This window comes from Thamnophis sirtalis, unplaced genomic scaffold (genome assembly GCF_051295495.1).
Source record: "Thamnophis sirtalis isolate CommonGarterSnake01/CBP01778 unplaced genomic scaffold, rThaSir2_p1.2 scaffold_2, whole genome shotgun sequence".
Classification (NCBI taxonomy): domain Eukaryota; kingdom Metazoa; phylum Chordata; class Lepidosauria; order Squamata; family Natricidae; genus Thamnophis; species Thamnophis sirtalis.
The window spans coordinates 44407063-44431290 of NW_028261382.1; the positions used below are offsets into that span (position 1 = coordinate 44407063).

Genomic DNA, 24228 nt, shown 5'->3' on the forward strand with positions numbered 1-24228 from the left:
GCTGAGTCAACCTTGAACCTGGTGAAATTCGAACTGCCAAATTGCTGGCAGACGGCAGTCAGCAGAAGTAGTAGTACCACACTCTAACCACTGCGCCACCAAGCCTCAATAGAGGTTGGGTGGCTACCTTAAAGGGGGGAGGGGCTCTGGGAATGGACGTTACTATGGCAAGGGATGGATTAAATCAGGGGTCCCAAAAGGTTGGGGAGGGGCAATGGATCAAATGATCTCCAGGGCCCCATTCCCTTCCCGATGTCACAAAATTACACCACCATACACCACCATACGAAGTCCCCATCCTCAGCCCTGCAAATCCATTTTTGGCTCAGTGTGGATGGAAAAGATACACCTGAAAAGATGTTAAACTGGTTTGGCTCGGCAACTATTTTCCTGAGAGGATGCTTGATGGGAGAGGGGGAGGTAGATTTATCCAACCTTTCTCCAACCTCAAACTCAAGCAGTTTGGAAAGAAAGAAAGAACGAACGAAAGAGGAAGGAGATGAAGAAAAAGAAAGAGGAAGGAGGAAGAAAAAAAGAAAAAGGAGTGAGAGAAGGAAAGAAAGAAAAGGAAGGAGAGAAAGAAGGAAAGAGAAAGGAAGGAGAAAGGGAAAGGAAGAGAAAGGAAGGGGGAGAAAAAGGAAGAAAAAGGAGGGAGAGAAGGAAAGAAAGAAAATGAAGGAGAGAAAGAAAAAGAGAAAGGAAGAGGAAGGAGAGAAAGAAAGAAAGGGAGGGAGGGAGGGGAAGGAGAGGAAGAAAAAGAAAGAAAAAGGAGGGAGAGAAGGAAAGAAAAAAGGAGGGAAAGGAAAAGGAAGGAAGGAATGAAGGAGAGAAAGAAGGAAAGAGAAAGTTGTGAAGTAACCATCCTCTGCTACCAAATGTGATGTTCCCGTGGGTCGTCCATGAGGCCAATGTTGAGAAAAGACAGGACACGAACTTTCTCGAGATGGAGCGACCCAGATTGGGGGTCTGAGAGCCCCTTTTATTGAGAGAGGACAAAGGCAGGAGGAGCAATAGCATGTGCTTAAAAACAGCCTGTAAAAAGTACAATTTCTAATCTACTGCTTCAGGAAAGTTCTTTCTATATATGGTCAAATCCTGGACGTCAATGGTAGGGCACATCTCAGAATGTTATGTTATTCACTATCAGGATGTTATGGCTTTCTAGGAGTTTGTTTTCTCCTGTGTGGTTCAGCGTGACTCTGCAAACCCTAGTATGAACTAGGCCATGGAGGACACACACCTACACAAGGAACTATATTACAACAGAAAGTAAGGAGAAAGGAAAAGGAAAAGAAAGAAAAGAAGGAAGGGGAAGGAGAGGAAAAGAAAAAGGAGGGAGAGAAGGAAAGAAAGAAAGAAAAGGAAGGAGAAAGAAAAAGAGAAAGGAAGAGGAAGAAGAGAAAGAAAGAAAAAGGAAGGAGAAAGGAAAAAAAGGAAGGAGAAGGGAAAAAAGGGAAAGAAAGGGAAAGAAAGAAAGAAAGAAAGAAAGAAAGAAAGAAAGAAAGAAAGAAAGAGTAATAAGTGCCCAAAACTCGAGATGTACCAATTTAGCAATGCTTCTGGCGTGGTACCCAGGACCAAAAGCATCCTCGCCCTTCCTCTCCTCTTCACCCCAAAATTTCAACACCCAACCTATTTAATTAGCCACAAAGGGTGACTCTTATCTTTGCCAAGGGCTAGCTGGCAATTCGGGCTTTTCTATTTTTTAATGGGTTGGCACCTGGGGGCACTGCAGGGAGGTGGGGGGGGGGAAAGTCTCTGCTTTTCACAAAAAGCACATTGTACATCCTTGGCAATGTGCTTCAGCCCGCCCACCCCCCCCCCTCTGGCTCCAGCGTGCGTTTATACTGACTGCGTTTATAGAAAAGGTGCATCTCTGGAATAAACGAATAACACGAAAACTTTAAAAAAAATAATAATAATAAAGTTGGTTATAATCCTCCTCCTCCCTGCCAGGATATCTCCAACCTCAGCAGTCCTCCAAAGGAGCAATCGAGTCTCACTTGGTCACAAGATTATAGAATTCTTTATTGGCCAAGACTGATTGGAGGGAGAGAAGGAAAGAAAGAAAAGGAAGGAGAGAAAGAAAAAGGGAAAGAAAGAGGAAGAAGATAAAGAAAGAAAAAGGAAGGAGAAAGAAAAGGAAAGAGAAGGGAAAAGAAAGGAATTTTGTCTTTGGTGAATGTTTATTTAGATCTATTGGACCCTTGCAAAGATTTTACAATCCGGGCTGTGGGTGAGTAATTGCCGAGGTTCTGGATGGTTCTTTTTGGTGGCTCCCCAGCGGGGATTTCTATTCGAGCGAAGTCACCCTGCCAAAGCTTTAAAAACACAGGGAAAAGAATAGAATAGAATAACAGAGTTGGAAGGGACCTTGGAGGTCTTCTAGTCCAACCCCCTGCCTAGGCAGGAAACCTTCTACTATTTCAGACAAATGGTTATCCAACATCTTCTTGAAAACTTCCAGTGTTGGAGCATTCACAACTTCTGGAGGCAAGTTGTTCTATTGATTAATTGTTCTCACTATCAGGAAATTTCTCCTTGGTTCCAAGTTGCTTCTCTCCTGGATTAGTTTCCACCCATTGCTTCTTGTTCTACCCTCAGGTGCCTTGGAGAATAGCTTGACTCCCTCTTCTTTGAACCCCTGAGATATTGGAAGACTGCTATCATGTCTCCCCTGGTCCTTCTTTTCATTAAACTAGTCATACCTGGTTCCTGCAACCGTTCTTCCTATGTTTTAGCCTCCAGTCCCCTAATCCTCTTTGTTGCTCTTCTCTGCACCCTTTCTAGAGTCTCCACATCTTTTTTACATCGTGGCGACCAAAATTGGATGCCGTATTTCAAGTGTGGCCTAACCAAAGCCTTATAAAGTGGCATTAACACACTTCACGGGACCTTGATTCAATCCCTCTTGTTTATGCAAAGCTTCATGCGAAGAAATAATTATAAAAATTGTCGCAGACAGCGTGAAGCAAGACGATGGAAAACCCACGGGCAAAAATTTGCAGGTCAACATTTATAACAGAGCCAAAGGATAACACAAACGCACATATGAATAACCAGATCGAGAGAAGCGGCTTAAAAGCTACCTTGGAAACGTTTAAACAGGTTGAGCTCGGGAATAAACCGGTGCTGAGCTATGGAAAAACACCCCCAATGAAGCAGTCACATTTTCCTTGATTCATCAAGAGCGAAGGGAGCGACCTAACTCACATATTCAGCCCGCTTTTTGATTTGCAAATTAAGTGCTTAATTTAATTTGCCAGGCAGCCATTTTTATATGCTACTTCCTGCAAAACAGTGTCAGCAACGGAAAGGGAAGCTGAGGCTGGGGAAAAAAATAAAATTAAAATAAAGCTATCGAAAGGCTGTCTAACTGACTCATCAGGGAAGATACAAAATGCAACACACACACACCCGCTTTTTTTGGGGGGGGGTCCTCTTATGTACGCTGCTGGTTACCGCTTAATAAACACAAGAAAGAAAAGTTTTGTCTGCTTTTCGGGTCAGTTGGTTGGTAGGAAGCCAACCAGCCTGGCGAAGTTAACGTGGGGGGGAAAAAGGAGGGGAGATCATCCATGGTGGGCATGTGATAAAGCAATAAAGCGTGTGATAAAAAGCATGTGATAAAATTTTTGGATGAGGATTCGTTTCTTAGCCACAGGAAAGTGGAGGGGGCTATGAAAATATCTACTGACCCTTCACATCCTGGACATGAATTATTTCAATTCCTACCCTCAAAACGAGGCTATAGGCCACCGCACACCACAACAACTGGACACAAGGACAGTTCCTCCCCCCCCCCCCCCCCGGAATGCCATCACTCTTGCTAAACAACCAATTCCCTCAACGCTGTCAAATAATTTACTAAGGCTGTATTACTATTCTTCTTCTCTTCCTTCCTAAGTGCATCTCTCTTCCCACTTATGGCTATAACCATGTTGCTTGTATCTTTCAATTTATATTGCTTTTATTTGTTTCCAAGTACGATTTGATAGCTTATTAGTAACCTATGCCTATCACTAGGTTCTGTATTTTATGATTCTTGATGAATGTATTTTATTTTCCTTATATACACAGAGAGCAGATGCACCAAAGACAAATTCCTTGTGTGTCCAATCACACTTGGCCAATAAAGAATTCTATTCTATTTTCTATTCTTATTCTATTCTCTCATATCCTATTCATTTTATTCTACTCTTCTAACTCTAATTCTATTCTATTCATTCCATATTTCTATTCTATTCTATTTTCTATTCTTATTCTATTCTCTCCTATCCTATTCATTTTACTTCTACTAATTCTATTCATTCCATATTTCTATTCTATTTTCTATTCTTATTCTATTCTATCCTATTCATTTTACTTCTACTCTTCTAATTCTATTCATTCCATATTTCTATTCTATCTTCTATTCCTATTCTCTCCTCTCCTATTCATTCTACTTCTAATTCTATTCTATTCATTCCATATTTCTATTCTATTTTCTATTCTTATTCTATTCTCTCCTATTCATTTTACTTCTACTCTTCTAATTCTATTCTATTCATTCCATATTTCTATTCTATTCTCTATTCTTATTCTATTCTCTCCTCCTATTCATTTTACTTCTACTCTTCTAATTCTATTCATTCCATATTTCTATTCTATTCTATTCTCTATTCTTATTCTATTCTCTCCTCTCCTATTCATTTTACTTCTACTCTTCTAATTCTATTCTATTCATTCCATATTTCTATACTATTCTATTTTCTATTCTTAGTCTATTCTATCCTATTCATTTTACTTCTACTCTTCTAATTCTATTCTATTCATTCCATATTTCTATTCTATTCTATTTTCTATTCTTATTCTATTCTCTCCTATCCTATTCATTTTACTAACTCTAATTCTATTCATTCCATATTTCTATTCTATTCTATTTTCTATTCTTATTCTATTCTCTCCTCTCCTATTCATTTTACTTCTACTAATTCTAATTCTATTCATTCCATATTTCTATTCTATTCTATTTTCTATTCTTATTCTATTCTATCCTATTTATTTTACTTCTACTCTTCTAATTCTATTCTATTCATTCCATATTTCTATTCTATTCTATTCTCTATTCTTATTCTATTCTCTCCTCCCCTATTCATTTTACTTCTACTAATTCTAATTCTATTCATTCCATATTTATATTCTATTCTATTTTCTATTCTTATTCTATTCTATCATATTCATCTTACTTCTACTCTTCTAATTCTATTCTATTCATTCCATATTTCTATTCTATTCTATTTTCTATTCTTATTCTATTCTCTCCTCTCCTATTCATTTTACTTCTAATTCTATTCTATCCATTCCATATTTCTATTCTATTCTAAATATGAAACTAGAACTTCTCCTCTTGGGTCTAATGGAGAAAGAATTGGAGAAAGTTTGGGACTTTGTTACTCTGTATATAGCAAGACTATTGCAGGCGCAAAAATGGAAGGACGCTTCTATTCCTAGCATGGTTGCAGAAGCTGATGGAATTGGCAATGGTAAAGGTTCCCCTCACACATACGTGCCAGTCATTCCAGACTCTAGGGGCAGTGCTCATCTCCGTTTCAAAGCCGAAGAGCCAGCGCTGTCCGAAGACGTCTCCGTGGTCATGTGGTCGGCATGACTCAACGCCGAAGGCGCACGTAACGCTGTTCCCTAGAACCACCTATTTTTCTACTTGCATTTTTTATGTGCTTTCAAACTGCTAGGTTGGCAGAAGCTGGGACAAGTCACGGGAGCTCACTCCGTTACGCGGCGCTAGGGATTCGAACTGCCCAACTGCCGACCTTCCTGATCGGCAAGCTCAGTGTCTTAGCCCTTGAGCCACCCCGTCCCATGTTCATGCGATTATGGTAAAACAAAAGTTGTGATTTGTTGTTAATGTCTTATTTTACGTAACAGAGAGAGTTGAAAGTCAATGTTTCCTTTCCTTTTTCTTTTGCTATCCTTCCTCACTTTTCTTTCCCCTTCCCCCCCCCACTCTCTCTCCTCCTATTTGCTTTTGTGTTCTTATAATACTTTATAACCCGATAAAAAAACGTATTCAGAAAAAAAAAGGAGGGCAGATCTAATCAGGTCTAAATCTTAGATCTCATCTAAGCTTGATTACCTACCTGTGCATTTTATTTACTTGAGCCTGTTTCCCACGTTTTAATGCAGTTTTTCAGGCTCTGCTCCTCATAAGAGTTTGGCAAGTGGAAAATGTGAAGCAATTTCGCCCACAGAGCGAGCATCGAGGTTACTGAAATCTGTTTGAAATGCCAGCTCCATTGTACAAGGAGTCATTGACTTAAAAACTATTTGCTTAGCAACTGTTTGAAGTTACAACAGCGGGGTTATTTGTTTTTAAATAAGGTGACTTACAACCACTCCTTGGCCCTTGGTACCAGAAGATTCAGGTAGTCTTCGACTTAAAACAGTTCATTTAGTCACCGTTTGAAGTTACAAGGCCACTGTCTGGTTTACGAAAGACGTCCTAATAGATTTCATGAGCCTCAAGCCAAGTTTCAAAAGAAAACCAGTTATTTATTAGGAGCACCATTTTGGCAATACACCATGTTCCAGTCAGATCTAATCATTTGAATTATAGCTGAACTTTATGAGCTGAACTATGAGTTCACAGCCACTGTAAAATGAGACATGTGACCCTTTTCCACACTTACGACCGTCGCACCATTCCCATGTTCAAGGGAGCAAAATTCACACGCTTGCCCCGTTGTACTACCTTTTTTTTGCCAGTCGTTACGTGAATCACTGCAGTTATTAAGGTAGTTACTATAGTTGTTAAGCAAATCTGGCTTTCCCTCCCCCCACCCCCCCGGACTTGGCTTGTCGGAAGGTCGCAAGAGGGGATCGTGTGACACACACACACACCCTCGGGACACTGTGACCGTCATAAATATTGGGCGAACTTGCTAGGCGTCTGAATTTTGATCCCGTGACCACGGGGAGGCTGCAGTGGTCGTTAAGTGCGGAGAAACGGTCCTAAGTCAACTTTTTCAATGCAGCTGTAAGTTTGCATGGTTACTAAGTTAACTGTTATAAGTCAAGGACTAACTGTAATTCTTTGCAGAGAAGAGCAATCAAGATGATTAGGGAACTGGAGGCTAAAACATATGATGAACAGTTGCAGGAACTGGGCTTGGCTAGTCTAGGGAAGAGAAGGACCAGCGGAGACAGGATAGCAGTCTTCCAATATTTGAGGGGCTGCCACAGAGAGGAGGAAGGGGGTCAAGCTATTCCCCAAAGCACCCGAAGGCCAGACAAGGAAGAATGGATGGAAACTGACCAAGGAGAGATTCAACCTGGAAATAAGGAGGAATTTCCTGACAGGGAGAACAATCCACCCATGGAACAGAAGTTGCCTTCAGAAGTTGTGGGAGCTTCATCTCTGGAGGCTTTCAAGAAGAGACTGGACTGCCCTCTGTCAGAAATGGTGGAGGGTCTCCTGCTTGGAGGTTTTTTTTTGGAGTAGATGACCTAAAAGGTCCCTTCCATCTCTGTTAATCTGAATCTGTCTAAGATAATCAAAGGCCTGGAGGCTAAAACCTACGATGAACGGTTGCAGGAACTGGACATGGCTAGTCTAGGGAAGAGAAGGACCAGGGGAGACAGGAGAGCATCTTCCAATATTTGAGGGGCTGCCACAGAGAGGAGGAAGGGGGTCAAGCTATTCTCCAAAGCACCAGACAAGGAACAATGGATGGAAACTGACCAAGGAGAGATTCAACCTAGAAATGAGGAGGAATTTCCTGACAGTGAGAACAATCCATCCATGGAACAGAAGTTGCCTTCAGAAGTTGTGGGAGCTTCATCCCTGGAGACTTTCAAGAAGAGACAGGACTTCCCTCTGTAGGGTCTCCTGCTTGGGCAGAGGGTTGGACTAGATGACCTACAAGGTCCCTTCCAACTCTGTTAATCTGTACCCTTCATCAAAAAAGCAAAGCTACCCTCTTTCCCTTCCCAACTGCCCATGTTTACTGAGGATCTTCGGTCAAGTGGAGATAAAATTGTCCTTTCAAAAAAAAACAAACACAAATAAATCCCAAGCCTTAATGGGCATATTTGTTTTTGCTGAGCCAACCTTGGCACGCTCCGTGGATCAAAGTGGAGAGCCACAAGTGACGAGGGCCGGGGAGGGTGCGGGGCCGAGAGGGAACTGGAAGCCTGCCCTAGAATGCCTTTGTGTAAAGAGCACAAAGTGTGTGTGTGTGTGTGTGTGTGTTGTCTCGGGGCAAATGAGGCAGAGCGACGGGAAAAGCATGGATGCGTGGCTATCTTATGCAAGGCTCGATCTATCCGATCGGCCTGTGGTAATAATGGCTTGAGGGCTAGAAACCGGGCCAAATGCACTCGCCGAGGCCGTTTGAAGTCCGGTGTTCTGGGATTAGCCAGCGGGCCACAACATTGCGTACATATGCGAAGCTGGAGGCGGGGAAAAAATCTAAAGCCAATAATAATCTGGGTTGTTATAAAAAACAAAAGGCCAGCACCGAACCCAGATAACAATATTATCAGTCCCACGAGAACCCATTATTTTGGCTGCTTATTTTTTAAAAATTGTTTATTTATATATTTTTCTTCTCCTTTAAACTACCACGTAAAGGCTTAATGAGCAGCATGTTGTCTGGGTCCATTTATCCATACAAAGGATTAATAAACTGATAGGGTAATATTAATAATAAAAAGGTAAAGGTTCCCCTCACACACAGGTGCCAGTCATTCCCGACTCTAGGGGGCGGTGCTCATCTTCGTTTCAAAGCCGAAGAGCCAGCGCTGTCCGAAGACATCTGCGGGGTCATGTGGCCAGCATGACTCAATGCCGAAGGCACGCAGAACGCTGTTCCCTTCCTACCAAAGGTGGTTCCTATTTTCTACTTGCATTTTTTACCTGTTTTCCAACTGTTAGGTTGGCAGAAGCTGGTAACAAGTAACGGGAGCTCACTCCATTACAGGGCGCTAGGGGTTTGAACCGCCGAACTGCTGACCTTTCTGATCAACAAGCTCAGCGTCTTAATCCCTGAGTCATAGGCTCCCTTAACCATTTATCTATACAAAGGAATATTAAACTGATAGTAAGAGTAATATTAATAACAACTGTAATTAAAATACTAATAATTGCTTATTTGTAATAATCCTTACATCATTTACTTATAATATGCAATAATCATACTGGTAATAGTAGTAATAATTGTAATATTAATACTAATATTTGCTTGTATGTAATACAATTTCTTGCATTCTTTTCTTATATATATATTACTAGCTGGATACCCGTGCTTTGCTACGAAACCATGTGACCAGGCCATCCCGCAGGCCGGATGAGTTACATGCTGGCCACGCCTATGTAAGGCAACTGGCAGTTGGAACAGAATTCCTTTCAAGTGGGGAGGGGGAGTAGAACGTTTAACTCTAGCATTGATAACTGTTAATATAATACTGTATAAGAAATCCTTTCTTATCGAGCGACCTAGAAACCAAGAGGAACATACATGCCGAATTTCAAGTCTGTAGGCTTTACGGTTCTGGAGATTTTGTGTTGTGGAGTGAGCGCTTTTTAAAACATATCCCAGGTTGTTCTGTTTCTTCCTTATCCTTTATAATGAATGTTAACCTATCCATCTCTCCGTAGTCTAATGTTTTTCTAATTATACTTTCATCTGCTTCTTTTGAAAACACTCGTTCCACCTGATGGTGGATAGTTAAACGAGCTGGAAAAGATTGGGATGGCCACTTTCGCCTTTGATTCTTTGAATTTCTACGTCCTTACAACTTTTTTGGGGGAGGGGGCACGGTTCCAGGCCGTGATGCAGTCCCACTGGAACGAGGCCCTCTGGCTCTTCGCCACCAGCAACACTTCCCTCCAGCCTTCGCCCTAAGCCCCCCACCAGGAGGCTGAAGCAGACCCCAAGTGGGAATTTCTGCCCCCCTCTGACCCACCCAAAAAGACCCCGAAGGGGGAGACTCTCTGCAGCAACACAAGCGTTCATCGCACGTATCCGCCCCAGGGGCCGTAGTTTGAGGACCCCTGATTGAGTGCAATATAAAAAATGCAAATAATTTTTCTGCGGACCACCAAAGTTTCCCCACAGAGCACCAGTTGGTGACCGCTGGGATAGAGGAAGATGGCAGGATTCGATCTTATACATCCCAGAATATTGTTCAGCGTCCTAAACCTTGATAGCTTTTCCGATAGGCGGACTTATCCCAGCTGGGGAATTCTGGGGTTGAAGGCCACTTATCTTAAAGTTGCCAAGGTTGAGAAACCACAGATTTCGGGCAAATCTCAGAAAAAAACAAGCGTTGAATTGAAATGATTATCCCCACTGGAGAACATCCTTAAAGGCTGAAAAATGACCCAAGGGCAAACTTTTAAGTTTTTCTGATAAAAGACTCTTTTAGTGTTACTCAACTCTCAGGAAGTGAGATTGTTGTTGTTTTTTAAGTGGCAAGATAAGACAAAAGAACTGGAAGGAAACACTTGTGTTTTTCTTATAAGTTCATCACTGCCAAAAAAACAGAGCGTTAAGAAACACCCCACTTAAGCGAGAGCAACACCCCAATTTTAAGGATTGACCTATAATTTCTCTCTCCCAAAAAGTTTATGCAGGTCACAAGAATTGCGAATCGTTTTTAAAAGGTACGAATTTAGTGCTTCGTTGTGGACCTGGCAAGAGATTCCTGTTTGAGGCAGATCAGATAGTGTTTCCTTTAATTACGCTTTTATTGGGAAGCCACCGGGTTGGATAAAAACCGATTTTTAAAATAAATAAATAAATTGGATTTCTTTTTTGAACTTTTTATCAAATTCTTTTTAATCAAATGCTTTTGGAATAAAAAAAATCAATCTGAAGTTAGTTTTCTCTTTAAGACACATTAATAATTTAATTTATTCAGCATGAAACGGAGTTTAGTTAGAGTTGGTGAGTCAACGGCGGGTCAGAGATGACAAGCTGCTCTTTAAAAATTATGATTTAAATTGAGTCAGTTTAAATCAAGCCTCTTTACTAGCGTAATTTAAATCGTGATTTAAATCGACTCAATTTAAATCATATCCACCCTAGAAGCCACATTGGCTGAGTTTATACATTGCACTGTAATCAGTGGAACAAAAAAGTTGCCTCCAGAAGCTGTGAATGCCCCAACACTGGAAGTCTTTAAGATGATGTTGGATAGCCATTTGTCTGAAACGGTATAGGGTTTCCTGCCTAGGCAGGGGGTTGGACTAGAAGACCTCCAAGGTCCCTTCCAACTCTGCTATTGTATTGAATTGTAATGCCAAGCTGTAGTTTTCCAAACAGAATTAAGTGAACTCAGCCAGGTAGATCCAGGCAGGTTACCAAGTTCTGATTTGTTCTTCCCGAAAGTTTATGAGCCTTTGTGTTCCCTTCCACCACTTAGGAAGGTAGGTTCCCTCCCATAGAATGACTAATGCCGTAACAGTTGGTCAAACCTGGCCTTTGCCAATTAATCCGCATCCGAATCTATTTGGAAGCATCACTCAAACCGTAGTTTGAGAGACTAGACAAATATGTGGTGAGAGTGTGACAGTGCACAAAAAATACGGGACAAGGTGTTTAGAGAAATTGTAAATTCAGACAGGTCACCGAGAATGGCGTTACTGTTGCTGGTGGAAAAACGGGATTGATTGTAAAATTGATAATGGCAGCTAGATTAGAGGTGGCTAAATATTGGGGACGAGATTGGGATATTCAAAGAAACGAGTGGGATAATGAAATTTGGAGTATGGCAACAAAGGATACATTAACAATGGAGATTAATTTTTTTTTAAAAAGGGGTGATCAAAGCAAACGATTGTAATGGATTTTATTCCATAAAATTATAATTTTGTAAAATCAGTTGGTGGAAGGCAAAGTGTCAGCCTCTGCTTTGCTGTTGCTTCGACTGCCATGAAACAGGGAGGGAGGGCATGGTATTTGGGAGGGGTTACTCATTGTGCTGGAGGAAGGTTCTGGAGTTCAGCTGCCTGTCGGACTACGCATGCATAGGAGATTCCCGCCAGGACTAACGGCACCGACATTCCATCTTCGTGATGCCTTTTGAAGTTATCTCACACCTGACACTTGAGAGAATTATGATTGGACTGTAACCGTGATGCCAAGGGGTGGGGAATGGGCTATTCTATATATCAATCGCTTTCGCGCCTAAATAATCAGACTTCGCTTCGCTATGCCTTTAATCATTTATAATTAGTAAAAGTACACTTGATTTCTACTCATGGAGTCTCGTGGTCTTCTTTCCTAATTATCTAATGGAGAGGATCTGACACAAAGTGAATAAACCTATTTACGAATATATTCTTGAACATATGTTCAAGAATATATGTTGTTTTGGAGGGGATAAGGGCACAAATGGGATATATTGCATATTCTTTAGTTGTTACAGAAGAAGAAATATAAGGGGGAAGCAAAGAGGGTCTCCAGGGGATATGGGGTGCACTTAGTCCCCCCCCTTTTTTTGTATTTAAATGTATATTTCTATGTTTGCACTATTTGCATTTTTAAAAAAAGAGACTGGACAGAACGGTTACCAGAATTTGGGTATATTTAGTCTAATGAAAAGAAGGGCTAGGGGGAGACATGATGGTTGTCTTCCAAATATTTGAGAGGCTCCTACGAAGACTGGGGGATCAAACTATTTCCCGAAGCACCAAAAGGCAAGACGAGAAACAATGGGTGGAAATTAAACCAGGAGAGGAGCAACCTAGAACTAAAGGAGGAATTTCCTGACGGTGAGAACAATCAACCCATGGAACAGAAGTTGCCTTCGGAAGTTGTGGGAGCTTCATTCCCCCGGAGACTGGGCTGCCCTCTGTCAGAAATGGCGTAGGGTCTAGGGTTGGACTAGATGACCTCAAAGATCCCTTCCCACTGTATTATTCTAGGCGAAGCGAAAACTGGCATTCAGGGGAAGGAAGCACAGCCAAAAGTCATTCGTGCTGGCTAAGGCATGAATTGACAAATTCCACTTCGATCCAGACAGAAAAACATGTTATTTCTTGCCTTCAAGCTGCCTACAGAACAAAAAATAAATAAATAAATCGAGTGAATTAACTTTCCAAGCCCTCTGCTTTGTTCTAGACATAAGCGATTCGATGTTTAAACATAGAGCTTCAGAAAAAAAAAATCCGAATGCACCATAACGTTGCATAATTCATATTTATCTGGCAGCAGAAGTCTGATGCAGCATTTCAAAATGTCTGTTAGGCTGAAAGCACCTTCAGCCCAATCCTTAATTCTTTAAAAAATCAGCAGAAACTAGTCCGAAACCATCATAGGGGGCGCGTCGGAAACCGCTTCTCTAAGGTTTAAACAAGAGGGTAGGAGTAGTAGTAGAAATCCTACATTAATCGTGCTTCTTGATGGCTCCTGCCTGCTGGGGATGATGGGGCCTTTTACACTGAAAAGGTTTGCCACGAGCTATAGAAAAAAACCGACAATCACAACATGGAATCATTGTCTGTACTTCAACTGTCTTAATTCTGGAATTGAGTTCCCAACTCAAGAAATCTTCAGCAGCCACAGGGAACACCAACATGAGTCAAGAAACTGAAGATGGACAAGGGACCTTTCAAGCAAATCCCAAGACTTCTGAACAAGTTCTACCACTTGGGTAGAAATATGTTAATTATCACAGCGCCTTAATTTGCCCACTTCTTGCCTTTTAGTCATGATTTACTAATTTGGCAAGTGGTACTCCACCCTTACCCCAGGTAAGCCCGCGTTATTCTGTCCGCAGGGAGAAATGTACTCAAGTCAGTGGATGAATTCCTACACCACTCAAACATTGACAAATTCTAGGGGTTTTTGTTTTTTTTAGATCTCTCTCTGTTACAACCCTAATGGGGTTGAACTTCACACAGTTTGAGGGATAAAACATTTCCCATTTTGCAATGGGCCAAAGGAAATATCACACACACACACACACACACACACACACACACACATGCCCAAGAGATGCAAAATGGAATTTGGCCATCATTTCCTAACAAATTAGATTTTTAAAATGGGATTAAAACACCCTTCTAATATGAATATATACATATACATACATATACATACACACACACACACATATATAGATAGATAGATAGATAGATAGATAGATAGATAGATAGATAGATATAGATATAGATATATATGATTTTTTTTACAACCCCCGGTATGCCCAAATATGGGAGGAAGATCACTACTTCCATTCTCTGTCCTTCGGCTCATCACAAGAGACCATCCAGGCAGAAACCCAATATTTTTACTGTTGCCTTTTTGTTACATTTTGTTGTATTTGTGCTGATAAATAAATAAAAGGAGACTAGTATAGATCTATTTCAAGCTATTTAGCTCTCATCAGCTAGCCATACCCTTACTGAGATTGGAACCTGGGCTATATTACATACTAGGCAGACTTCTTAGCCATTAGGCCATAGGCTCTTATCCGTTATCAGTGATAAGAGCGATAAAAAAATCTAATAGATACCTTTCACCCTGGCTTCGCTGATAACGGAAAAGTCCAAAGAGAGACAAAGAGGAGCTCCTGGCTTAAGAAAACTATCGTGTGGATCACAAAAATGCCAATAATTTTTGCAAATCAGCAAAAGGTGAGCAGTGAAATCTACATCATATAGAGCACCAATTAAAAAATATTACATATAACATTATATTTTAATATATATCTATATCTATCTATATCTATCTATCTATATCTATCTATCTATATCTACATCTATCTAGATCTATCAATATCTATCTATCTATCTATCTATCTATCTATCTATCTATCTATCTATCTATCTATCTATCTATCTAATGTTGGATTCAAAAGGACAAACTTAAGTGGTAGATTTATAAAAAGGTAGAAGTATAGTATATGCGCTAATCGTGCCCGACTCCATTTCAAAGCCGAAGAGCCAGCGCTGCCCGAAGATGTCTCCATGGTCATGTGGCCAGCATGACTCAACGCCGAAGGTGCATGGAACTCTGTTCCCTTCCCACCAAAGGTGGTTCCTATTTTTCTACTTGCATTTTTTACGTGCTTTCTAACGGCTAGGTTGGCAGAAGCTGAGATAAGTAACGGAGCTTACTCCATTATGCCACACTAGGGATTCGAACCGCCGAACTTTCTGATCGACAAGCTCAGCGTCTTAGCCCCTGAGCCACCGCCTCCCCTGGCAGATGTATACCTTGGTTTAAATCAAAACAAGCCACCTGTCATGGAATGGAGCCCCCTCACCCGCGCCCACTCCCAAAAGCATTCAAGCCCTCCACATATCTTGTTGCTTCTACAATTTCACAGATCGCTGCTGTTATGAGCTCTCACGCTCCACTCAGCAGCCCGAAGGGCTAGAAACCTGATCTCTTCAACACAATCCAGAGCCATCCGTCGCCCCCGTGCCAATTCCTGGCTTTGTCTGGGTTTTTTTTTTGCAGAGCAGATGCTCCGACACTCTTCCAAGACCCCTTAAAAATTATGTCACTGTTGGAAGATGAGACATATGGCTGGCAGTTCATCAATGCTGATCGTGTGTGTGCTCGGAGCAAATGCAAGACATTTTTTTTAAAAAAAAAAACCTGTTTGTGTTAGCAACAAGGGCACACCTGGTTCTGTGCATCACACTGGGCCTTAAAATGTGACCCGTGGGCGTAAACACAGCCCGTTGCATTTTGCATACCAAAAATGCAAAGGCCGACGAGGGCTTATCCAAGAAACGACGGCGAACCCCAAAAAAGCGATGGCGATGTATAATAAATGCAAAATTCCATGCAGGTTATATTTCAGATTTAAAACATCTCGTTGCCAAGGGCAGCTTTTCTGCGGTTACCAACTGGGGCCTTCGCTCTCGGGATGCCTAAAGTGAGTGAGATGGGTTTCGGAAATCTCTTTTGTGATGGCGTTTCATTTGTGGAGGGGTACCGCAACTGCCTGGTTCCACAACATCATCGTTCTCCTTTTGGGGGGGGGGGGGGCAGATTAAAAAAAGATTTTATTTAATTTTTCTACCCGGGTTTTTCCTTCTGAAAAAACCACCTTAGGTGGTTGAGATCTTCCAAATGTCACTTTAACGGATATGTACGTGTACTGCACTTCATACCACGGGCTCCCCCTCCCTTTTCCAAACGGCTACAGCAGAAAACCACAATAAAGACTCACAATAAATAAATAAAAAGATGAAGCCAGCAATGCTACGAAGGTTTTCTTTGAGAATGCGAAGAACGAGCCCAGCGGGGCAAACGCCACTAAATTGAAACGACTCGCAAGCATAAGCATCCTCTGGTGTATTTTGGTAGCGGGCAGCTGAAGATGGGACTCGCGCAGTGGAGAGGTGGGTAGAGAAAAGGTGGGGGGGGGGGAAGCGACGTTCAAGGAGCAGCTGGCTTGGATGTGCGAGAGAAAGGTGGTCGAGGGAATGATTAACCTGGTTTGCTTCATCAGGGCAAGGGGTGAAGCCGCAGACGGAGAGAATGGTGCAGAATCAAAATCTTTCTCGGTCTGGCATGGAATCTTTTTTAGCAAACCGATTTTCTGATCAGCAGGTCCCTGCAAAAACCCTGGGGGTTTTAAAGAAGAGACAGGACACCATTCATCTGAAATGTTAGGGCTTCCTGCTTGAGCAGGGGGTTGGACGAGAAGACCTCCAAGGTCCCTTCCAATGCTTTCATTGTTTTTTTCCTTCTTTCCTTCCTTCCTTTCTTCTTTCCTTCCTTCTCCATCACTGGAGGTTTTTAAGAAGAGACCGGACAGCCACTTATCTGAAATGGTATAGGGTCTCCTGCTTGAGCAAGGGGTTAGACTAGAAGACCTCCAAGGTCCCTTCCAATGCTTTCATTGTTTTTTCCTTCCTTTCTTCTTTCCTTCCTTCTCCATCACTGCAGGTTTTAAGAAGAGACTGGACAGCCACTTGTCTGAAATGGTATAGGGTCCCTGCTTGAGCAGGGGGTTAGACTAGAAGACCTCCAAGGTCCCTTCCAATGCTTCGTTGTTTCTTTCCTTCCTCTCTTCTTCTTCTTTTCTTTCCTCCTCCATCATTGGAAGTTTTTAAGAAGAGACTGGACAGCCACTTGTCTGAAATGGTATAGGGTCTCCTGCTTGAGCAGTGGGTTAGACTAGAAGACCTCTAAGGTCCCTTCCAATGCTTTCGTTGTTTCTTCCTTCCCTCCTTCCTTCTTCTTTCTTTCCTCCTCCATCATTGGAAGTTTTTAAGAAGAGACTGGACAGCCACTTGTCTGAAATGGTATAAGGTCTCCTGCTTGAGCAGTGGGTTAGACTAGAAGACCTCCAAGGTCCCTTCCAATGCTTTCATTGTTTTTTCCTTCTTTCCTTCCTTCTCCATCACTGGAGGTTTTTAAGAAGAGACAGCCACTTGTCTGAAATGGTATAGGGTCTCCTGCTTGAGCAAGGGGTTAGACTAGAAGACCTCCAAGGTCCCTTCCAATGCTTTCATTGTTTTTTTCCCCCTTCCTTCCCTTCCAAAAAAGAAACAACTTGACAAACCATTTGTCCGAAATGATACAGGGTCTCCTGCCTGAGGAGGGGGTTGGACTAGACGTCTTCCAAGGCCCCATTCCAGCCTCTTATTATTCAATCAGACGGCGAGCACATGTTCAACCCCTTCCGATCTTGATCTTTAACTCTACGCCCTGCAGAGAAACCACGCCGCTTGCTCCCAAACCAGCATCCATAGCTGGAATACCAGAGGCAGAGACAGGTGGGTGGGGGAGGCATTACAAGCCCCCCCCCCCCCCGATCCCGAGGAAAGGCCCCAAGCGGAACCATCAGCTGCCTGCTGGATTATATACTGAAAACCAATAAGGCGGCAGGGTCGCGGGCCCCCAAAGGGGCTTGTGCTGTCGAGACGGGAGGGGTGGGAAGGTTGGGCAGACTCAGTCCCCTTTAAAGTAGCGTCACCTGCCCCGCCGTGCTTCCCTCTCTCGCCCTGACAGACATCTGCACTGCAGATTTTCGTTCAACGAAGAAGAAGAGGCGGCTTGCTTCCCAGGTTTCCCCCCCCCCTCCCGTTTCCCAATCCTTCCAGACGATGCCCCCACCCCCGTTTTAGCTAATCGGAGCTTTGTCTTCATCCCTTCGGCAGTCTCCAAAAGGCATTAAAAAGAAAAAGAATGAAAAATCAGAGCGACGGAGGGGGGGGGGGGCTTTCCCAGAAGCAGTTTTTAATGCATTCTCGCCCTTCCTCCACCACCCCTCAAAAGCAGCAGCAAAGGATTTTTTTTTGAAAGGAAGATTTAAATGACAATAGATTGCTTTCTTTTTCCACAGTGGTCGCATTACGAAACCACCCAGACACAGAGAGAAAATTGTCTGGGGGAAAAAAACCCACCAATGCTCTTTCTCTCTCCCCCCCTCCCAATCGACTGGGTCACCTGCGTGGCGTGGGAATTATTCAGGACGCCCTCCAGAATCCTGGACCTTTGGGGCAAAAGGGAAGGAGGGGCGACAAGCCACGCTTCCAAGACGATGCCAGTGAAGTGGCCCCCTGTTGGGGACTTCGATGGATCCAAAACAGAGCGGGGTGCCCCTTCCTGCAATTGCAAGGGGAGATTTTCGTGTCCCCCCCCCCCCAAAAAAATCCCATATCAGCGAGGGAGACTATGCCAAGCTGGTGCAAAACCCACATTCGGGCTCCGTTCCTGGGATCCAATGCCTCGAATTAAAAAATGAAAACTAGGATTCACTTCCAACCCACCCACATTCACCCTCCTCCTCGCTTTTGTAGCAAGAGAAAAGCATGATTTTCAGAGCTTCCCAGGCCACTCCCCAATCTGTCTCCCCCCCCCCCCGCCAGGTCAGACAAGACACCTGGAATGGAGGACTGGGGAAGGGGTTTGCAGCTGGGGTGGGGGTGGGAAACACCCACCAAAGAAACGGAGGGTTTGTAACAGCCAGACGTCTTGCAATGCTAACCTGCAGTTGTGATCCTAAACTACTCCAACCGAGATTGCTTCATTTCCCCGTGCGGGAACATTGCCTAAGAATTTTTCCACGGGATTAGTGTGCCACACCCAGCACTAGCTTGCCTGCCCCTGGCATCTTGGCAAGCCCCCCCCCCCTTCCACAGCCCATTTCCCAGCTCCTCCAACCTTCAATTTATCCTCTTGGTTTGGCACGTAGAGTTTTTGCTCCCCCTTTCTACGTTTTCCAAATGATAGCAGGAGGCAGAGCTGAATGCTAAATCCCCATTTTCTCCCAAGCCCTGGGAACTGCCACGCCCTTCCCCTGTCCCCAGGGCTCAAACGGAGGCCTCTTCCTATGTCTCAGACCCCTATGTGATCCCCACACCATACTTTCCAGGAAAATATCTATCTATCTATCTATCTATCTATCTATCTATCTATCTATCTATCTATCTATCTATCTATCTATCTATCTATCCGTGGCAGCTCTCAAAAAAAGGATAAAGGGAGACAGAAATATTTGTCACAAAGAGGCTACCAGTCCTGCTTAGAAATGAATCTCTTATTATTATTATTTTTTAAAGAATATTTTACATGTCAAGAGTGGGAAATCTGCAAGGAGGAAGGGGGGGAGGGGTTGCGCTGAAAACTGGTCACGTTAAATAAATTATCTCGATTTCGAATTCATATCCCTATTGTAATGGTGTGCAGCCAGAAAACATGCTTGTTTTGAGCAATCTCCCCCCCTCCCTGCAATCCCACGAGCCGCTACCTTTTCTTCCTGCCATATGGTTTATTATTTTCCCACAATCTTCCATTTTTCGGGGAGGGGGGGGGGAAACGAGACAGATGGACAGGCGGACAACAGTCAAGTGGAGGAAAGGTTTTCAAAGCCCAGAATCTGTATTTCGGATTAGAGTTCTTGTTTTTTATTTAAAGGACAGAGACCTTTCCTATTCATAAAAGAGCTGTCATCCCCCCCCCCCACACTACCAGCGAAGGGGCTGAATTTTTAAATTCCTTTTGTGTGTGGGGAGCGTGGGGTGGGGGGGAATGATGACTTCCACCTGGTTTAGATGCTTCCCATGGTTGCAAAACTGCATTGCAAGGCAAAAAAAAAAATGAAAAGGTCGGCATGCAACTGTCACCGGAATCTCATTTTGGGTAGGACCTGGAGGATCTTCCCTGCTTCCCGCTGAGGGGAGTGGCAGACACCCCCTCCCCAGGGATTGGGGGGGGGGAGGTTGTAGAAAACAGCTGTAATCAGCCATCATCACATCAACAGACAGTTTGATCTTGTCCTCCAGGGCAGAGTACATATAATGGAGCCAAGAGCGGCAGGGAACCGAACCCCCCCCCTCCCCACTTTCTTTGAGAAAAGACTGTAGGGTTCATCTTCCCAAGCTTTTTAGTGTCACCCTTAAATTGTGTGTGTGTGTGTGTGTATTTCAAAGCATTTCAACATTGCTTTTGCTGAAGCCATCTGCAGCCATTAAGGAACTGCAAGGCAGAGAGAGAGAGAGAGAGATTTCCTAGATCAATAAACATAAAAATTTTAATTGATCCTGCATTCTGCTAGCTAGGGGGGAAAGGGGGTGCTCTGAAGCCCCTCCCCCCCAATTCTTGTTTTAAAGATGGGAGCAACAAATATCTGATCTAGGTAAGACAACACCAAGGTGCATTTCCTGGCAAATCCACAGACCCTGTTGTATTTTTAAAAAATTTTGTGCATTAAATGCAAGGGTGGGTTCTACCCTACATCCCAGCTAACCTTAATTGGGGGAGGGGAGAAAGCAAACAAAATACAGATTCTCAATAAAATAAATAATGCAAATAGGGGCACATTTATTGGCAAATCAGCAGACCCTGTCACATTTTTTTTGCATTAAATGCAAGGGCGTACTCTACCCTACATCCCAGCTCATTGGGGGAGGGGGGGGAGAAAGCAAAAAATAATAACTGAGTCTCGATAAATATTGCAAATGGGGGCACATTTATTGGCAAATCAGCAGACCCTGCCATTTTTTATTTTAATTTTTTGCATTAAATGCAAGGGTGCACTCTACCCTACATCCCACCTAATTGGGGGAGAGGGGAGAAAGCAAATAAAATACTGGATAAAATAAATAATGCAAATGGGGGCACATTTACTGGCAAATCAGCGGACCCTGTCATTTTTAATTTTTTGCATTAAATGCAAGGGTGCACTCTACCCTACATCCCACCTAATTGGGGGAGGGGGGGAGAAAGCAAATAAAATACTGGATAAAATAAATAATGCAAATGGGGGCACATTTACTGGCAAGTCAGCAGACCCCTGTCATTTTTATTTTTTTGCATTAAATGCAAGGGTGCACTCTACCCTACATCCCACCTAATTGGGGGAGGGGGGGAGAAAGCAAATAAAATACTGGATAAAATAAATAATGCAAATGGGGGCACATTTCCTGGCAAGTCAGCAGACCCCTGTCATTTTTATTTTTTTGCATGAAATGCCAAGGGTGCCAAAAAAATGCGCATTTCTCTCCCCCCGTTTCCCCCCCCCCCATCTCGTGCTTGACAAGGCAACCTTACGGCTCTTCCCGTCAACGCGCACTCCCCCCTCCCCTCCCGCGCAGCCGCCGCCGCCGCCGTTCCTTCCACTGCCCACTCCCCCCCCCCACCGCTCCGTCCTTACCAGCGCAAGATTGGGGGGAACCTGCCCCCTTCAGGTCTCGTCCTCCCGCCTCGGAGGAGCCGCCTCCGGCCGAAGAAGAAATAAACGGGGACTGGGCGGCCGGATCAGCCATTTTCGCCTACGACCGGGGTGGGATATATAGATAAGAGATATATTTTAAAAAAAAAAAAAAACGTCGACGAAGGCTCTCCTCCAAACGACCGCTCCGCTCAACGGACGAGCACCGACTGGTCAACCTGAGGCGACGAGGCCGCAGTGCGCAGGCGCGAGAAGAGGGCGGTGAGCAAACGTGCCGCGAAGGGGCGTGTCGGGCTGGGCGCTTTCGAGCGCAGGCGCAGTGAGGGAGGAGGGCGGGAAGTAGGCGTGTCTTTGGCCTATCAAAATTGCTTCCTTTTTTAAAAAAACGTAAAGGAAGACATTCGTATATTATTATATTGTATTGTATTGTATTGTATTGTATTGTATTGTAATATATAATATAATATAATATAATATAATATAATATAATATAATATAATATAATATTATATTATATTATATTATATTATATTATATTATATTATATTATATTATATTATATTATATTATATTTATTATATTATATTATATTAATTATATTATTATTACATTACATTACATTACATTACATTACATTACATTACATTACATTACATTAATGTTATGTTAGTTTATGTTATATTATTATACAGACACACACACATATACATACACACAAATATATATATTGCATACACACACAGAAGCTGATTTATAATTTAAATAAATAGGGAAGTGGCTAAACATACATAATGTAGCTTTTGTTGTTATAAAGAATTTGAAGGTGATTTTTTTAAGCTGCCCAAGAGTTTAGGAAATGATGACATCAATTTTTTGTTTTTTAAAGAAGATTGATGCTATTTTGGAATAACAGAGTTGAAAGGGACCTTGGAGGTCTTCTAGTCCAACCCCCTGCTCAAGCAGGAGACCCTATACCACCCCAGACAAATGGCTGTCCAATTTCTTCTTAAAATGATCCAGTGTTGGAGCATTCACAACTTCTGGAGGCAACAATTAATCCACTGATAAATGGTTCTCACTGTCAGGAAATTTCTCCTCGGTTCTAAATTGCTTCTCTCCTTGATTAGTTTCCACCCATTGCTTCTTGTTCTACCCTTAGGTGCTTTGGAGAATAGCTTGACTCCCTCTTCTTTGGGGCAACCCTTGAGATATTGGAAGACTGCTATCATGTCTCCCCTAGTCCTTCTTTTCATTAAACCAGACATACCCAGTTTCTGCAACTGCTCTTTACATGTTTTAGCCTCCAGTCCCCTAATCATCTTTGTTGCTCTTCTCTGCACTCTTTCTAGAATCTCGACATCTTTTTTTACATTGTGGCGACCAAATCTGGACGCCGTATTCCTCACCAAGGCCTTATAAAATGGTACTAACACTTCACGGGATCTTGATTCCCTCCCTCTGTTTATGCAGCCTAGAACTGCGTTGGCTTTTTTGGCAGCTGCTGCACACGGCTGGCTCCTACTTAAGTGGTTGTTTTAATGCCAGGTAATGCCATTTTAAAGATGACTTTTAGGGATGAGTATATTTTAATTGTAAATGAGGCACTTCCCTTTTACTGGATGGCGAGTCATGGCAAACATCATTGTTTTAAAAGAAAAAGTAAACATGCCTCTGAATAATAATAGTGATATTATAACATCATTGGTTTGTGTTTGTTCTAGGCTAGCTATTCTCAGATGCCATTTTTCTTCTTGTTTTGGATTTTAAATGTGTTTTTTTAATTGCATCCTGTTACTGCATGGATGTTTTGTTTAGCCGTCTCAGATTTTGCTGAGGTCAGATAAGTGGACGTATAAATATAGCCCATATAGTAAATAAATAATAAGAATACTGTAAAAAAAAGAAATCCCCATACCTATTCAACTCTGGTTGACCTTGGAAAAGCCTTGGGGGTTTCTGTAGGCTGGACATAGAAGTAGAAACGGTTCTTGAAAGTAGAATATGGCAAACCATTTTTATACGATGCGTGTTGATGTCTTTGTAATGTGTCCTGGAATTCATCAGTGGACTCTTAAAAAAAAAAAGATATGAAAAGTTCTGTATCAGAAAATGTCAACTTAGCTGTAAACCATCAAACATGGCTCTTTGTTTTTTTCATACATAATCCATACAGGTTGTCCTTGACTTAGAACTTTTAGTTTACTGGGGAAAAAAGTGACTTATGCCTGGTCTTTGCATTACAAACATTTCAGCATCCCCATGCTCAGGGGATATCAAAATTCAGGCGCTTAGCTACCCGCATGTATTTATGAGGGTTGCAGCATCCGGCTGCCAGCTGCCTGCAATTTGGCAGTTCGAATCCCACCAGGCTCAGCCTCCCGTCCTTCCGAGGTGGGTCAAATGAAGAGCCAGATTGTTGGGGGGCAAGAGGCTGACTCTGTAAACCAGTTAGAGAGGACTGTAAAAGCACTGTGAAGAAGTACATAAGTCTAAGTGCTATTGCTATTACCCTCCCTCCCTCCTTTCCTTCCTTCCTTCCTTCCTTCCTTCCTTCCTTCCTTCCTTCCTTCCTTCCTTTCC

At 42.8% G+C, this 24228-nt stretch overlaps 1 protein-coding gene across 3 annotated transcripts in view; it reads right to left on the reverse strand.

Annotated features, from left to right (window-relative positions):
• The window catches only part of RTN3 (reticulon 3), a 53770-nt gene extending 31882 nt beyond the window's left edge, over positions 1–21888 (reverse strand). The window contains exon 1 of one of the 3 annotated variants that reach the window (XM_014070463.2): positions 21631–21888. In XM_014070463.2, the coding sequence (XP_013925938.2) occupies positions 21631–21742 (112 nt within the window). In that variant the 5' untranslated portion in view covers positions 21743–21888. The remainder of the gene's footprint in view (positions 1–21630) is intronic. The other 2 variants (XM_087705243.1, XM_087705244.1) reach the window with 2 other exon arrangements.
• Positions 21889–24228: the final 2340 nt, after the last annotated feature.